The 19,037-nt window shown below is 35.7% G+C and overlaps 1 protein-coding gene across 1 annotated transcript in view; it reads right to left on the reverse strand.

Annotated features, from left to right (window-relative positions):
- UNC79 (unc-79 homolog, NALCN channel complex subunit) overlaps nucleotides 1-19,037 on the reverse strand; it is a 212,821-nt gene that overhangs the window by 156,278 nt on the left and 37,506 nt on the right. Inside the window, exons 6-7 of the mRNA XM_044389950.3 lie at nucleotides 13,849-13,904; nucleotides 13,037-13,166 (exon numbers count right to left, since the gene is read on the reverse strand). Of these exons, the coding sequence (XP_044245885.2) occupies nucleotides 13,037-13,166; nucleotides 13,849-13,904 (186 nt within the window). The remainder of the gene's footprint in view (nucleotides 1-13,036; nucleotides 13,167-13,848; nucleotides 13,905-19,037) is intronic.

The raw sequence follows: 19,037 nt of genomic DNA on the forward strand, positions 1-19,037 counted from the left end.
AGAACTACCTTATGACCCAGTAATTGCACTACTGGCTATTTACCCCAAAGACACAGATGTAGTGAAAAGAAGGGGCACATGCACCCCAATGTTCATAGCAGCAATGTCTACAACAGCCAAAGTGTAGAAGGAGCCGAGATGTCCTTCAACAGATGAATGGATAAAGAAGATGTGGTTCATATATACAATGGAATATTCCTCAGCCATCAGAAAGGATGAATACCTACCATTTGCATCGACGTGGATGGACCTGGAGGGTATTATGCTAAGTGAAATAAGTCAATCAGAGAAAGACAATTGTCATTTGGTTTCACTAATATGTGGAATACAAGAAATAGTGTAGAGGACCATAGGGGAAGGGAGGGAAAACTGAATGGGAAGAAATCAGAGAGGGAGAAAAACCATGAGAGACTCTTGACTCCAGGAAACAAACTGAGGATTGCAGAAGGGAGGGAGGTGGGGGGTTGGGGTAATTGGGTGATGGACATGAAGGGGGGGCACGATCTGATAAGCACTAGGTGTTATATGCAATTAATGAATCATTGAACACTACATCAAAAACTAATGATGTACTATGTGTTGACTAATTGAATTTAAATTTTAAAAAAGGGCAAACAATCCAATTAATCCCTATGCGAAAGATTTTATCAGGTACTCCACAAAATAAGATATCTGAATGACCAAAAAGCATTTGAAAAGATACTCAACATCAGTCATCCAGAAAATGCAAACTAAAACCACAATGAGATACACACCCACCAGAATAGCTAAAATTCAAAACACTGACAGTTTCAAGTGTCAGTGAGGGTGTATAGCAACTGAAACTTTCATACATTATTGGGTGAAATGTAAAATGGCATAAACACTTTACAGAGCTATTTAGAATTTTCTTATAAACTCTATGACCCAGCAATTACACTTCTATGTATATGCCCAAGAGAAATGAATGCATATGCCCACACAAGTTTTATATAAAATATTCATAGCAGCTTCATGTATATTGCCATAAACTTGAAACAAACCAAATGTACATCAATATTAGAGTTGGGGGAAAAAACCTGTGGTATATTCATAAAATGGAATACTTAGTTAGCAATTAAAAGAACTACTAATATCCTCAACGACATAGATTAATCTGAGTAACATTATGTGAGTGAAGAAGTCAGACAAAAAATCTTTGATCAGACACAAACACACTTTGATCTCTACTTATATGAATCCCTGAATTATATGAATATAGGAAACATATATAAACAGGAGCAGTGACTACAACAAGGTGGAAGAGAGGGCACTGATCAGAAAGAGACATGACATTACTTTCTGGGGGTGATAGAAACATGCTATTATCTTCATCTGGGTGATGATTAAATGAGCATTATACATTTGTCAAAATTGATCCAGCCATACACTTGATACTTGTGTATTTTGCTATATATAAAATATGCCTTAATAAAGTACTATTATCACTAACAAAAGAGAGATAATGCCTGACAATTTCCCAAAACTGACAAGAGACATCAGGCCATGAAGTCCTATGAACGCCCCCCCAAAAAGACAAACATAAATAATATCACAACTAGATATATCATAGTAAAGCTGCTAAAAAATCAAAAAATAAAGAAAACCTACTCTCGGCAATGGGTAGATCACCAAGACAGAATCAGTAAAGAAACAGCAGATTTGAACACCACAGTCCAAATGAACATGATAAGCATGTACAGAACATTCTATCCAACTACAGTATAATACATATTCTTCTCAAGCACATATGGAACATTTTCTAAGATAGACCATATATATAGGGCACACATATATATAGGCCACAAAAGAAGTCTTAGCAAACTTGAGAAGACTGAAATCATACCACATACCACATATCTCTTATAACCACAATAGCATGAAACTAGAAATCAATAAAAAGAAGAAAACTGGAAAATTCACGAACACATAGAAATTAAACAATACTCTCTTGAACAACCAATGGATCACAGAAGAAATTAAAGAGGAAATAAAAAAGTTTCCTGAGACAAACAAAAATGGAAACATACCTATGGGATGTGGTAAAAGCAGTTCTAAGAGGGAAGTTCATAGCAATAAATGACTACATTAAGAAACAAGAAAAATCCCAAATAAACGACCTAACTCCACACCATAAGGAACTAAAAAGAGCAAACTGAGCCCAGGGCACCTGGGTGGCTCAGTCGTTAAGCGTCTGCCTTCAGCTCAGGGCGTGATCCCAGGGTCCTGGGATCGAGCCCCACATCAGGCTCTCTGCTCTGCTGGGAGCCTGCTTCTTCCTCTCCCACTCCCCCTGCTTGTGTTCCCTCTTTCGCTGGCTCTCTCTCTCTCTCTCTGTCAAATAAATAAATAAAATCTTTAAAGAGAAAAAAAAAAAGAACAAACTGAGCCCAGAGTCAGCAGAAGAAAGGAAATAATTGAGAGTAGAAAAGAATAAGTGAAAAAAGAACAGAAAAACAATAAAAAAGATTAACTAAACTGAGAATTGGTTCTTTGAAAAGATAAACAAAATCGACAAATCCTTAGCTAGACTAACTGAAGGAAAAAAGAGAGAAAACCCAAATCAACAAAATTATAAGTGAAACAGGAGACATTACAACTGATACCACAGAAATACAAAGGATCATAAGAGGCTACTCTGAACAACCCACATGCCAACAAAATGGACAACCTAGAAGAAATGGAATAATTTTTAGAAACATACAACTTACCAAGACTGAATCAGAAAGAAATAGAAAATCTGAATAGACTGATTACTACTAAGAAGATTGAATCAGGAATCAAAAACCTCCCAATGAACAAAAGCCCAGAACCAAATAGCTTCACTGATGACTTTTACCAAACATTTAAAGAAAACACCAATCCTTCTCAAACACTTCCAAAAAATCAAAGAGGTTGGAACACTCCCAGACTCATTTATGAGGCGAGCATTATCCTGATACCAAACCAGAAAAGGACACTATTAGAAAAGAAAACTACAGGCCAATATCCCTGATTAATAATAGATGCAAAAATTCTCAGTAAAACACTAGCAAACCAAATTCAGCAGCACATAAAAGCATTTTTCACCACGATCAAGTGGGATTTGTCCCTGGGATACAAGGATCACTCAACATAAGCAAATCAATTAATGCAGTACATCACATTAATAGAATGAAAGAAAAGAATCACATGATCACTTCAATAGGCACAGAAAAAATTCTTGACAAAATTCAACATCTGCTCATGATAAAAACTCAAACTAGGCATACAAGAACATATCTCAACATACTGAAGGCCATATATGACAAGCCCATAGTTAACAACAAATTCAACAATCAAAGGTTGAAAATCTTTCCTCTAAGATCAGGAACAAGAAAAGAGTGCCCATTCTCGCCACTCCTATTCAAAACGGTACTGAAAGTTCTACCTAGAACAATCAGGCAAGAAAAAGAAGTAAAAGTTTCAGAATTGGAAAGGAAGAGGTAAAATTATCTCTATTTACAGGTAACATGATTTTATATAGAAAATCCTAAAGACATAACCAAAAATCTGTCAGATCTATTCAATGACTTCAATGAAGTTGCAGGATACAAAATTAACATACAAAAATCTGTAGCATTTCTATACACTAACCATGAATTTTCTGAAAAAGAAATAAAAAAATGGATCCCATCTACGACAGCATCAAAAACAATAAAATATTTAGGAATAAATTTAGCCAGAGAGGCAAAAAACTTCTATTCTGAAAACTGTAAGACATTAATGAAAGAAATCAAAGACACAAATAAACAGAAAGGTATTCATGTTTATAGAGTAGAAGAATTAATATTATTAAAATGTCAATACTACCAAAAGCCATCGATAGATTCAACGCAACCCCTATCAAGATTCCAATGGCATTTTCTATAGAAGTAGAAAAAACACTCCTAAAATGTATATGGAACCACGAAAGACCCCAAATAACCAAAGAAATCCTAAGAAAGGGGAAAAAAACAGAAGGCATCACACTTCCTGGCTTCAAACTATACTATAAAGCTATAGTAAACAAAACAGTATGGTACTACATAGAAATAGACAAATAGACCAATGAAACAGAATCAAAAGCCAAGAAATAAACTGAAGCACATATAGCCAAGTAAATATTTGACAAAGGAGCCAAGAATACTTCAAGGGATAAAAGACAGTTTCTTCAATAAATGGGGCTGGTATAATTCAATATTTGTATATAAAAGAACGAAAGTGAACCACTATCTTACACCACTCACAAAAAATTTACTCAAAATTGATTAAGGACTTAAATGTAAGACCTGAAACCATGAAACTCTTATTAGAAGACACAGGAATAAAGCTCCTTAACATGGGTACTGGTAATGATGCTTTGGATACAACACCTAAAGCATAAGCAACAAAATCAAAAATAAACAAGTGGGACTACCTCAAACTAAAAAGCTTCTGTGCAGCCAAAGAAACAACAAGTGAAAAGACAACCTACAGAATGGGAAAAAATATTTGCAAACCATATATCTGATAAGGGATTCATATCCAAAATATATAAAGAGTTCATAGAACACAATAGCAAAAACACAAATGACCCAGTTTTAAAAATGGGCAAAGGACTTGAATAGCTGAATAGACATTTTTTAAAAGCAGATATACAAAAGGCCAACAGGCACATGAAAAGATGTTCAACAGCACTAGTCATTGGGGAAATGCAAATCAAAACCACAGTGAGATATCATCTCACACCTGTTAGAATGGCCATGATCAAACAGACAAGAGATAACAAATGCTAGCATGGATGTGGAGAAAAGGCATTCCTTGTGCACTGCTGGTGGCATTGTAAATTGGTACAGCCACTAAGAAAAACAATATGGTTCAGCCTCAAAAAACTAAAAATAAAACTACCATATGATCCAGCAATTCCACCTCTGGGAATATATCCAAAGGAAATGAAAACACTAACTCAAAAAGATATCTGCATCCCCCATGTTTACTGCAGCATTATTTACAATAGCTAAGACATGAAAACAACTTAAGTGTACATCATGGATGAATGAATAAATAAGTTGTGATATGCACACACAATGGAATATTATTTAGCCATGAAAAATGAGGAGATCTTATCATTTGCAACAACATGGATGGACCCTGAAGGCATTATGCTAAGTAAATAGATCAGACTGAGAAAGACGAATACTATATGATCTTGCAAAAAAAAAAAAAAAAAAAAAAACCCTCATAGAAAAAGAGATCATATGTGGTTACCAGAGGTGAAAAGTGGGGGTAGGGGGCATTGGAGGAAGGTGGTCAAAAGGTTCAAATTTTCAGTTATAAGACAAATAAGCACTAGGGATGTGATGTACAACATGATGGCTACAGTTAACACAGCCATAGGATATATAGGAAAGTTGTTAAGAGAGTAAATCCTAAGCATTCTCATCACAAGGAGAATTTTTTTTCCTTTTTCTTTTCATCTTTCTTTTCTTTATATTGTATCTATATGAGATGATGGATGTTAGCTGAAGCTGTCATGATAATCACAATATATGTAAATCAAATCATCATGCTGTATGCCTTAAACTTATTCAGTGATACGTCAATTCTTTCTCAGTAAAACTGGAGAAAGATATTTTTTTAAATTTAAACCAAACAGAAAAAAATTAAAGAAAAAATTTCAAAATAAAGAAAGGCAATTTACTTTCAAAAGAGCAACAATGACAGCTGACTTCTCAACAGAAATAATGAAAATGAGAAGATCATGAAATGCCTTCAAAGTGTGAAAAGAAAATCACTGCCATAGAATTCTATATACTGAGAAAACTGCTTTAAAAAATCAAGTCAGGGGCGCCTGGGTGGCTCAGTCATTAAGTGTCTGCCTTCATGCTCAGGGCGTGATCCCAGAGTTCTGGGATCGAGCCCCACATCAGGCCCCTCCGCTGGGAGCCTGCTTCTTCCTCTCCCACTCCTCCTGCTTGTGTTCCCTCTCTCACTGTCTCTCTCTCTGTTAAATAAATAAAAATAAATAAATAAATAAAATCTTTAAAAATAAAAAATCAAGTCAGAACAAAGATATTTTCAAACAAATGCTGAGAAAATATATCCCCAGTAGAAGGGCACTAAAGGAAATATAGGAAGGTCATTATTAAGGAAAAATAAATAAAGCCCAAATGGGAGCTTAGAAATAGAAAAAGAAAAAAAAAGCCAGAAAAAAGAATATTGAATGAATAATGACTTCAAAGAACAATAATTACATGTTTTAAAATTATAAAAAACAGAAAGAGCATAAAAGCATAGCATGGAAGTTTGGAGGGGCAAAAAAAAGTTAAGATCTTCTGTCATTTTACAGGAAAGGGTTAGAGTACTATTTTATAGTAGACACTGATAAATCAAGAATGCATGGTATTATCTCTAGGGTAATGATTAAGAGAATATAGAAGACTAAGTAACTCAATAACACAGACAGAATACTTAAATATGATCAATCAGTGCAAAAGAGGCAAAAAGGAGAGAAAATAGGGAACACAAAAGAGGCAGAAGAAATAAAATGCAATTAGAAAAATGGTGGATTTAAATCAAAATGCCAGTAATTTGATAGATAGATGATAGATAGATAGATAGATAGATAGATAGATAGATAGATAGGCAGGCAGATATAAACTAAGTGCTCCAAATAAAAGGCAAAAAAATTGAAAACTGAGTTTAAAATATAGAACTGCATGCTGCTTACAAGACACACACGAAATATAAGAATATAAAATAGTTGAAAATAAAAGGGTGGAAAGTTATACTATGCAAACACTCATGAAAGCTGGCATAGCTATATTCGTCTAAGACAAAGTAGATTTTAACACAAATAAACATTACTAGAGATAAAAACATACATTTCATAGTGGTGAAAGTTTCAATTCCCCAGAAATATGTTGCATTCTGAATTTGTATGCAGCCTTCAAATTTATACAGCAAATACTGCTAGAACTACAAGTAGGAATACACAAATCCACAGACATAGCAGGAGATTTTTAAATTCTATTCTTGGTAACCAATAGAAGAAAAAGACAAAAATACAATAAAGATACAGAAGATTTGAACTACACAATTAAGAAATTTTATTTGACATATATAGAACACAGTATCAAAGACCTGCCAAATACAAGGGTTTTTTTTAAGCACACAGAACATTACAAAATGACCACGGCTCAACCCCAAAAAAAGCGTAAAAAGTGTTAAAGGAATGAAATAATTCAAAGTATGTTGTCTGGCCACAGAGGCATCAAGCTATAAATCAATATAAAACTTCACGAGGAAAATCCCCATATGTTTAGAAATTAACCATCATCCTTCTAAATGGGTCAAAGAAGAAACCATGAAGGAACTTAAAATTCAGCATAGCACAGGAGGTTTTAGCCAGCGCAATAAGTCAATAGACATAAAAGACGTAAGGACTGAAAAGGAGACATTAAACCGCTATTACTCAGCAATGATATAATTGCACACATGAAATTTTTTTTAAGACTTCAAATAAATTATTAGAATTAAAAAGTGATTTAGCAAGGTTGCTGGATACAAGATCAATATACAAGAATTAATTGCATGTCTACATACTACCAATGAAGAATTAGAAAACGTAATTTTTTAAAGATGTATCATTGACAATAACATCAAAAAATAAATACCTAGGAACACACTACGTGAGATATAGGCAAGCCATCTACATAGGAAACTAAAGCAGCACTGAAAGAAACTAAAGAAAGCCAAAATAAATGAGATATACTTCTAGCATATGGATTGGAAGATTCAATATTATAACGATGTCAGTTCCCCAAACTGGATTCAAAGCAATCTCAGTCAAAATCCTAATAGTTTAGGTGTGTGTCTGTGTGTGTTTAACTTAACACACTCATTAACTTAGCAAATAGCTAGGAATAATCTTGAAAGAGGAAGAAGAAAATAAGGAGGAGAATGAGAAAGAACAGGAAGAAGAGAAAGCCGGGAGAAGACAATGAAAAGAACAGCAGTCACAACAAGGTAGAAAGACTTGCACTAAAGGATATAGTTTTATTATTAAACTACATTAATTCAGACAATATAGTTTTGGGAAAAGGAAAAATATACCAATTAAAGTAAATAAAGAATCGAATCCAGAAACAGAACCATCCTTAAACAGACACTTGATTTAGGACAAAAATGGTACTACAGAGCAGTAAGAAAAGGACAATCTTTTCAATAAATGATGTTGAGTCTACTGATTATTCACAGAGAAAAAAAAAATAATTGACCCTTACCTCACACCAGACAGAAAAATTAATTTCAGGTAAATCTAAATGTACAAGGTAAAAAACAAATATTCTAGAAGATAACAAAGAATAATATCACTTTGGCATAGGGAAAGTTTTCCTTAGATAGGATATAAAGAAGAAGATTGCTAATTTGATTACATTAAAATAAGAACTTCAGCTCATCAAAAGTCATTTACAGAGTAAAAAAATAAGAAAAGATATTTTGCAGCATATGTTACTAACAAAGACTATATAAAGAAGATACTCAAATAGCCAATAAATACATGGAAAATTGTTCAATTTCATTAATCAGGGAAATGCAAGTTATAACCACAGTAAGATACTTCTACATACCCTTGAAGATGGCTAAAATTCTGAAGAAAATAAAGCATTGCCCAAAATGTGACTTATAGACAAAAAGAACTCCCATATACTAATAATAGGAGTAGAAATTAGTACAACACTTTTTGAAAAACAGCTTACAAATAAAAATAGATATAAGCAGGGGAGGGGGAGATGAAAAAAAATTAGCTATATGCATACTCTCTGATCCAGCAATCCCACCCTAGGCATACACCTAGCAGAAACGTGTGCATGCATGCACCAAAAGAGAAATAGAAGGACGTTCACAGCAGCATTAAATGTAATAACCAAAAAGCAGGAACCCAAACATCCATTAGTAGTAAAATCAATACATACACTGTAGTACATTCATTTTGTAGAATACATATAGCAATAAAAATGAATGAAATACAGTTATGCTCAACCCACAGACAAATCACACACACACACACACACACACGAATAAATAATGTATGATTCTATTTATATACAATTAAACAATAGGCAAACCTAATCTTTGATGTTGGAAGTCAATTTAGTGGTTACCTTTGGGACAGAAAAGGAAGGTAATCATGGTGGTAGACATGGTGGGGGATGTTCCCCGTACACGTACAATTTGTGTGTTTTTCCACATGTGTATAATGTACAAATAGAAAAGGTTTAAAACACTTTTTAAAGCTTGTGGCGATAAAATAACAAAAAGATAAACAAGAACTCAATAATGGAGAAGTTACAACATAAAAGGTAGACCTTTTGTACTTGTATACAACTCAAGAATCCCACAGTACTAATATAAAGTTACATATCTGGTAGCCTAGACCAAAGTCTAACTTGGTAGCGCTTATCTTTAGTTATTCTTTATCACGTTTGCACTCTGTCCTGGAAATCTATCTCTTGTGCCACATCTTTCGTTCCATAGTTCATACAGGAACTACACAACAACTGGGGCTGATCTAAATTATTTACTAGTTGAGACACAGTCACCCAAAAAAGGCTAAATAATTTCTTACTCCCCCACAGAAGCAGAACTTTATAGAACAAAGTAATGGTTGTTTCCATTGCCAAGAAACTTCCTCCAATTTTTGCATCTTTAAGACTCATACTTAATGACCACAATAATTGAAGTACTTTTTGTTCTTGGTAAATAACAATAAGCCCAAAAGAGGCAAATACTGCAGATTACCAAATCCCCATTGTTTGATCTTCTTCATGGAAGCTATAATTATTCTTATGTTATTATGCTTTAAAAGCAATAAATAATTTATATACACATACATGTACAGTTAAACTAATGGTTAATTACTAACAATAATTAAATCTACATGGCTATAAGTGTGTTCATAGTGTTATTCTTTAACCTTTTCTGTATTTTGAAAATGTCACAATAGAAGCTTGGGAGGGAAACCTTGTATAATTATATACAATATGAACTCTATTTTGTTTTAAAATATGCATCAAAAAAACTAGTGAGAAATATACCAAAATGTTAACAATGGTCATTTCTGGGTAGCAGTATTTTTTCCTTCTTGTATATTTCTATAATTTTTCTAAAAGCAAAGTTTCCTTTTAAAAAAATAATTTTACTTTTTAAAAAAGAAATAAATCAAGAAGCATACAAAAGTGGCTGGTCCCTAAGAAAGTATTTTATCTTTGAGTTTCCAAGCCCATAAAATTCTGTATCCATATAATTTTTATTATTAAGAATAAAGTATATTTAGAGTTGGAGTGCCATCTAAATACTGATGATACTTTTCAGTTCATCTTTTATTGTGCAGACATCGTAGAAAATTTCTAATGCTCCAGGTAAAGTTTAATTAAAGAACTGAATTGACAGAAGTGATGTCATACTGTTAGAACAGGAAAATGTGGGTTTTCAATGAAGATAAATTAAGTTCAAATTCAGCTGTGTTCCCTTATTATCTGTGTGAATTTAAGGATTTCACTCAAACTCTGTTCCCACTCATCACCTGTAACATTGAAATAAGAAAACCTACCTCTCAAGATTTTTGTCAGGATTAATTGAGAAAATGTCTATAAAACCCAATAGGATGCTTGGTCCATAATTGTGTTCAGTTGGGAGAAGGCTAAAATATTAAGTGAGATAGAAGCAACTAGAACAATGTCTGACAAACAGCCCGTGCTAGATAAATAGTAATATATGGACCAGAACCATTAATTTTTTCCCGTGATCTCTTGTGTCCTGTACAGAATGCCATGGTCAGTTAGAATGGGGGTTCCAAGAGAGTTGCTTCCCCAGGGCCTTGGACGGTGCCTGGCAGGTAGCAGGCACATAATGCCACACAGTTGAAAGAATGGAAGTGGGTAGAGGTATGACCACAAGAATGGACAGAAGGATGAATGCTGGTAGACAGAGACATCTTGTTCAGGTAGGCCAAGAGGTGAAAGACTGAGCTATTCTGGGGAGACAGGTTCTGCTGGCTCTTCCCAGCAGGTACCGTCACAGAAGTAAATGGAAGCCACTGTCAGTTTGCAAGGCTTCTGGGATATTCTGAACAGACAAATCTCATTGTGTTGACTTCTTCCTTTAAAACCTATCCGTGGTTTCCCTTTGCTGTTAGGATAAAATCCCAACTCCTTTGCAGGCCCTGCCAGGCTTCCTGCTTATCTCTAGCTGCTCTCCCCCTGTCACTCCATTGTCTGGCTACACATAACCTTTTTCAGTTCCTAAATAGGATCATGCTATCTCTGGCCTCCAAGTCTGAACCCATGCTGTTCCTTCTGTCTCAAATCTACATTTTATCCACTCATGATTCACTCTCCCTTTGACACTCAGAGTGTGCATTATCTTTCAGGTATCAGCTTACCTGTCACTCACTTGAGAACCTTCCTTGACAATTTAACCCTCCCCAAACCCGCCCACCACCAGGGTGAGTTCAGAGGCCCCTGCTGCGTATTTCCACAGCTCTCTGTATTTGCTCTACCTTAGTACTTACTACACTGTGAAGTGGTTTCCTGGTCTTTCCCAGAAAACTGGAATGTACATGCCAAGATATTAGTGATTTTCCTTTTTTCATTGCTTGACCACTCAGTGCTTAGAATAACACCTGGCTAATAGCAGACACCCCATAAATATTTGTAGTAAGTGAGTCAATTTCCATCTCCATCAAAGCTCCATGGGGTCTGGTTCTGAATCGGTTCTTACATCATCAAGAAATAGTGCCTGGCACATAATAGTAACTCTTCAAATATTTATCAAGTAAATAAATTTTATTTGATACTAGGTCCCCATTCATATATCATATATCATGTAAATGCTTATTTCAGGGATCTACTGAGAAAAAGTTGAATATTTCAGTCATCTCATCTATTTTATTAATGCTTCCAAATTTTTTCCTATTTTTACAAATTATCCACTTAGCAACACTTAAGCATTCTCTACTATCCACAATTTAAAACACCAATGATACCAATATCCATTTTTTTAAAAAGGTACTATTTAACTTCATTGTTTTAATTAACATTATTGCTACCACTAAAGCTAATATTATTTGTTCTGAATTTAGAATAAGCCTACCAAAGACCATCAAAGCCCAAAAAGCAGGTGTTAATATCTCTAACATTTGGTTTTAATCAGAAACATAAATCAGACAGCTGTATTAAATTAAATCCCCTTTGAACCACTTCAAATCACCTTTGGAAAGACAAGGAATACCAAGAAAGAAGGAGATTCTCAGACCATCAGTGTACAATCTCACAATAACTCGAATAAAAGCTAACTTTGCCAAAATATCCCCCTCACCTATTTTCATAAAAATATGTAGACAACCAAGTTGGGGGAGAGGGTAGTCAGGGGCATCAGAAACTCCGTTAGCCATAGGTTCCTTTTTTGATTTTACAATATGTAAACATAAACAACACATAGGACCTGATGCTTGTTTATTTTTGGTAAATATAAGCCTTTACATTCAAATTCAATGTCTTTATTTCTTGGTTATTAGTTATACAAATATTCACTGATTATTGACTCTTCCTGTTCAACTAGACTCACAGGGTCACTTACTTTTTATTTAGCGTATGAACTGGTAATGTCGAATATGCAAGTCTTCTTATCTGAGTAGAATTAGCCAGTTGGGGTTTTGCCAAATGGCTGGCAAATCTGCAGCAACACTCACTGCTCACACCTCTGATTAAGGTTAGTGATAGTTAGGACCCCAGTCCAGCTATACTGCAAGTGAGACCAAGACTTGGGCCATTTGCTATGGTGTCATAGAGGCTTTTGAAACCAATTTTCATTCATGTATTTATACCACCCAGCTTCAGAAAGGGTTTATGACAATAGCTAAAGGCACATAAATATAATCCATCCAGATTTTTTAAATAATAATAATAATGACAGTGAGGCAAGTGTGGCATAAGAGAAATAAAAATGGGGCATGACAGGGTAATTCCCTTCTTACCTGTGTACTGCAAGCCCCTATATTCACTTATTGCCCCAGGAGGCTTTAAATTGGGCCAGTAATGGAACAGCATTTGCACAGCTGGAGGTTTCACCTGTGAAGGCCCGTAGGCTATCACATACAAAAGGTCCTAGAGGAAACAGGAAGCATACTTGGACTTAGCATCATCAAATAAAGATGAAAATAGCTCATTCAACATTACCAAAGCAGTGCAAATTCCAGTAGAAGGGTTGGGGGTTCCTTTCCCTGCCAGCATCTCACCATCCAGATGTGCTTCTCAGATGAGATCATATTAAAACATGACTTTTTATTATTTATTTATGGGTCCTGTAAATAATCACCTCCCCTCCCCTCCCGGTAAAGATCAAAACTACACTGTCTTTTAATGAACCCTTCTCTACTCGGGATAATGTTAAAGGAAGATTTTAGATAGCATGAACCAGTTTGCCAAACACTGTGTTTTTCAAATATTTTTCTAAAACCCATTTCTTAACAATCCACATCTCTCCTATTTGAAAGAAGGCAGGTTCTTAAGCAACATTTCAAATGAAATAAAATTGCCGTGTAATACAATATTTGTTAAATTCTAAGAATAAGAGCTATCCAATTACTTTTTCTATCAGGTCACTGTGTTCTTCAAGTATCATTTCTGCTTTAAATAATAAATTAACCCAGAAGGAAAGAATTCCAGGTTCTCCCACACCAAAATAATGGGACATCAATAAATCTGACCTGTTTTAATTGGCAAATATTTTTAGTCCATTATATAAATTGAGTTTGTGCCTAGGAGTTAAATTTGGCCCAAAACTTACTTTCCAGACTTCTTGCTTATATTTCATGAGGCATTCCAATAATTGACAATGATACACTGTAAGGAAGAAAATATAATTTGAATATGAATTGTGTCAGATGAAATCCTCTGAGATATAATAAAATATATTACTATGACTTTTCATCTAATCAGTAAATTAGAAGAAGAATGAAACTGGACCACTATCTTACCCATACATAAGAATAAACTCAAAATGGATTAAAGACCTACATGTGAGACCTAAAACCATAAAACTTCTAAAAGAAAACATAAGCAATAATCTCTTGGACATGGGCCTCTGCCATATATTTATAGGTATGTCTCCTCAGGGGAGGAAAACAAAAGCAAAAATAAACTATTTGGACCACATCAAAATAAAAAGCTTTTGCACAGCAAAGGAAATCATAAACAAATAAAAAGGCAACCTACCAAATGGGAGAATATATTTGCAAGTAATATATCTGATAAGGGGCTAATATCCAAAACATATAAAGAATTTACACAATTCAACACCAAAAAAAATAAATAATCTGATTATTTATTATTATTTATTTATTCAGGAGGACCTGAACAGACATCCAGATAGCCAACAGACACATGAAAAGACGCTCAACACCACTAATCATCAGGGAAATGCAAATCAAAACCACAATGAGGTATGACCTCATACCAGTCAGAATGGCTAGTGTCAAAAAGACAGGAAATGACAAGTGTTGTTAAGAATGTAGAGAAAAAGGAACACTTGTGTACTGTTGTTGAGAATGTAAATTGGTACAACCCTTGTGGAAAACAATATGGAGGTTCCTCCAAAAGTTAAAAATAGAAAAATACCATACAATCCAGTAATTCCACTACTGGGTATTTACCCAAAGAAAACAAAAACACTAATTCAAAAAGATATGTGCAACCCTATGTTTATCGCAACAGTATTTACAATAGCCAAAGTATGGAAGCAATCCAAGTGTCCATCAATAGCTGAATGGATAAAGAAAATGTGGTATATAATATATACAGTGGAACATTACTCAGCCATAAAAAAAGAATGCAATCTTGCCATTTAATGTGACAACATGGGTAGACCCGGAGGATATTACACCAAGTGAAATAAGTCAGACAGGGAAAGACAAATACCACATAATTCCACTTATATATGAAATCTAAAAATCAAAACAAACAAACAAACAGAAACAGACTCATAAATACAGAGAACTGGTGGGTGCCAGAGGGGAGGAGGGTAAAGGATAGGCAAAACAGGTGAAGTAGATTGAGAGGCAGAAACTTCCAGTTATAAAATGAATAAGTCACGGAGATGAGAAGTACAGCATAGGGAATACAGTCAATAATATGGTAATAATATTGTATGGTGCCAGAAGGTGACCACACTTATCACAGTGAGCACTGAGTAATGTACAGAATTGTCGAGTCATTATGTCATACACCTGAAACTAATATAAATGTCAGCTATATTTCAATAATAAAATTTTTTAAATAAGAAAAAGTTTTAATAGAATAAAAAATTACTTATTTCCTTATAGCATTCATACATTTCAAAAATCATGTAAGCCTTGACTTTATCAAGCTTTTTACTAAGATTCTTCATCTTATTAACAAAAGAAATATTAAGGTCAATCCCTAGTAATAACAATTATATAATATAAACTTACATCAGTGTAATCAAGAACTACACAGGAAAAAAAAAATGGCCTAATAGGAACATCTATTGAGTGTTCATTATGTGTCAGGTATTATGCTAAGAGCCTTACACATATTATCTCCTAAACACCATGTTGCAGTGAAGAAACTTACTTAGCTTAGTTTCCTATCTTGCCCAAGTTTGCATAGAGAGCAAATGACAGACTGATGGATTAGCGTGGGAGTCTTTCATTTCTCAGGCACCAAGTCCACCTCGTTGAGGAATTCTTAGAAGCTCTGAAACAGCAAGCTTCTTTGATTTGCCCGTGTTTACTTAGGAATAAAAGATACCTCCCTCTAGTTAGATACCTGTTTTATATCTTCCCAAATCTGTCATCCAACCCTGTCATAGCCCTGAAGTCGGTTTCTCCTTAGTCACTGATGACCTCTATGTCATTCAATTCAATGGACATACTTTAGTCTGCTTCTAACTTGACCTTTAGCAGCATTCAGGACTGCTGACCCCGTCTCCTTTGCAAAACACTCTTCCCTCAATTTCATGACTAACCCTCTCCTATTACCTACAGCAGACACTGTTGTTGCTACTCAACTGCTATCAACAACCCTTTCTTCCGTGTCCATCCCCCAATGCACAGACCAGAAAGCAAGACACTTCCCCAGGGCCCCTTGGAGCTAGGGATGGCTGTGTGACTCAGTTCTGGTCAGTAAGACCTAAGAGAGAACCTGCTGGGAGGGGGGGCTTCTGAAATATTTTTTCTCTGTGATAAAAGAGGCACAACAGTAGCCTTTCTCTAATTATCCTGATAGATCCTGTTACCTGTTTGTGGATGTGATTGTGTAAAAATAAAATAACCCCCACCATGGCAGCCATCTTGCAAACCTGGGGGGAAGTCCAAGAGAAACACAATGGCGCCATCTCAGGCCCCTGATACTGGGGCGCTATCTGTAAGACTTCCCACTAAGTAAACAAAGTAAACAACAAACGTTCTTGTAGTTCAAAGCTTCTGTTAGTCAGCCAAACACATCCTAACAGATACATCCTCTCTGCCTCCCTGGCAAGCTCATCCTCTTCCACTGGACCATTATCCGCTGGAGTTCCTGAAAGCCTGATCATAAGCCCACTCCACTTTTCATTCTGTGCTCTCTCCTAAGCAATCTCACACTCATATACAATTTCAGGTACCATCTATATGCAATTTAATAAAGGCCACTGGACACTTATGTGTAGGTTCAAAGTTCATTACCTCTAGCCCATAGCTCTGGACTGAGTTCCCGGCTCATAATACAACTTCCTGATTACCATTGCCTCTTTTTTTTTTAAGTAAGTTGATTTACTTGCACTTTTGTGTTTTGGACATATAGAATTATTATTGAGATTATGTGTGAGGTTTTTCCCCAGTTTGACTGAGATATAATTGACATATAACACTGTATTAGTCCAACATATGCCATCTCCTCTTAAATGTCTCAGAAACACCTCAAACACGATATCTAAAACAGATTTGTAAGTGTTCCTCGGAAGCCTGGTTTTCTTCTTCCAGTGTCTCTTTTCTCAATGAATAGAACCACCATGCATTCAGTTTTGCAAGCCAAAAATTCACCATATCTGATATGCTATCAAATCCCATCAATTTTACTTTCTAAATACTTTTCTCAGTCTCAATTACCCCTGCCTTTTTCACATGCCCAGACAAATGACATGGCTCCTCATGGGTCAATCTACATCTATTCCTTCTAATCCATTCTCAGCTGCGGTTGGGGTGACACACACACAACCACACAAAGTCCTCCAATGCCTTCCCATTAGACTCGGATAAACACCGGACTCCCAGACAGAGCCCACACATCCTGCATGTTCTGGCTCACAGACGCCCCCAGCCTCACCTCCATGAGGCAGCCCTTACTCTAAGCTCCAGCTATACCAACCTCTCAGTCCCGCCTGCTTGCCAGGCTTCCCTCTGACACGAGACTCTTCTACCAGAATCCCCCACCCCCATAGTCCTTGTCAATGCTACTCATCCTTCAGTCCTCAGAGCAAAGGTTACATCCCCAGAGAAGCCCTCTCTGACCTCTTCAATAAAAGGAAATCCCCTTTTATAGGGGCTCATTGTGCAAAGAACATCTTTCCAAGAGCTTGTCACATCTGAAACTTTGCATTTACTTTTCTTTTCCTTTTCTTTCTTCTGTTTTTTTGTTTGTTTGTTTGTTTGTTTGTTTTTTGTTTGTTTTTTCAGAGAGGGAGAAAGAGGCAGGGGGAAGGGGCAGAGAGTAAGAGAGAATCTTAAACAGGCTCCATGCCCAGTAGGGAGCTGGATGCGGGACTTGATCTTAGGAACCTGAGATCATGACCTGAGCTGAAATCAAGAGTCGGATGCTTAACTGACTGAGCCACCCAGGCGCCCCTTTACATCTGCTTTTATAATTATTTAATTCATGTCTTCCCCCACCACTACCATATAAGCTTCATGAGGCAGGGGAAGAGGTCAGTTCTGTTTGGCTAACCCAGATGTCTCCAGTGTCTGGCACAGACTAGCTATTCAGTGACTATTTATTGAATATATAAATAGTCCTCTGGAATTGGAATTTTGTTCTGAAGCCATCAGTGAGTTCTCAAGTACAGATGTTCCTGGCAACTTTTTCTTTCTCCACATGTCTGTCACATACATGAACCCAGTTCACAGCAGTCCCCTGACTGCCCCATGAACAGACCTAGAGAGTCCCTTTGTGTAAACTGCTTGCCCTCCCAGATTGCCCCACTTACCCTATCAATCAAAATGTTATCCATATTTTAAGACCCATACTTTGCTCAAGTGGCACAAAGCTTTTCCTAATCATTTCAATCCATAGAGTTCTCTATGAATTAATACTATCTATGTAATTTATAGATAGAATACTAATAATTTATAGATAGAATACTAATAACTAGTACTCTATTTTAATAATTAGTATATAAATACTAATAATTTATAGATAGAATTAATACTATCTATAGTATTTATTTTATACCTTTCACATACTACCTTACATTGTAAATTAATGATTTATGTGAATATGCCTAATGTTTCCAATGTGACATAAGCTTCACAGCAAGCACCATATCTTATACTTCTGGGTGGTTTTCACAATGTCTAGCTCAGAGCCATGAACAAAAGACTTACTCAGTTAGTTGAACAAGGTCTATGCTCCACCCCTGATACACCATGGGCTACAAGGACCAAGCTGCCACTTGCTGCCTCCCACAATAAACATTCAAACAAAAAAGCCCTACCATTGGGGCCCTGAGAGCCTCCTGGTGGATATCACCTCACTCTTAACACTTCCCCACAACACAAGACTACCTGTGGGTCCCAAGTGTAATTTTCAGCATGGACTAGCGGGCCACAAACATCCCCCATGAACAGATGAAGATACAGATTTGGACATAACAGAAGTAACACAGGCTGATCATAGTGGTTTCCCAGGGAAACATTCAGCTCCAAGAAGAAAATGGCAGATTGTAGCGATTTCCTTTGCTCTTTATTGAGCATTTACAATGTG

The sequence above is a fragment of the Ursus arctos genome, unplaced genomic scaffold (genome assembly GCF_023065955.2).
Source record: "Ursus arctos isolate Adak ecotype North America unplaced genomic scaffold, UrsArc2.0 scaffold_25, whole genome shotgun sequence".
NCBI lineage: Eukaryota > Metazoa > Chordata > Mammalia > Carnivora > Ursidae > Ursus > Ursus arctos.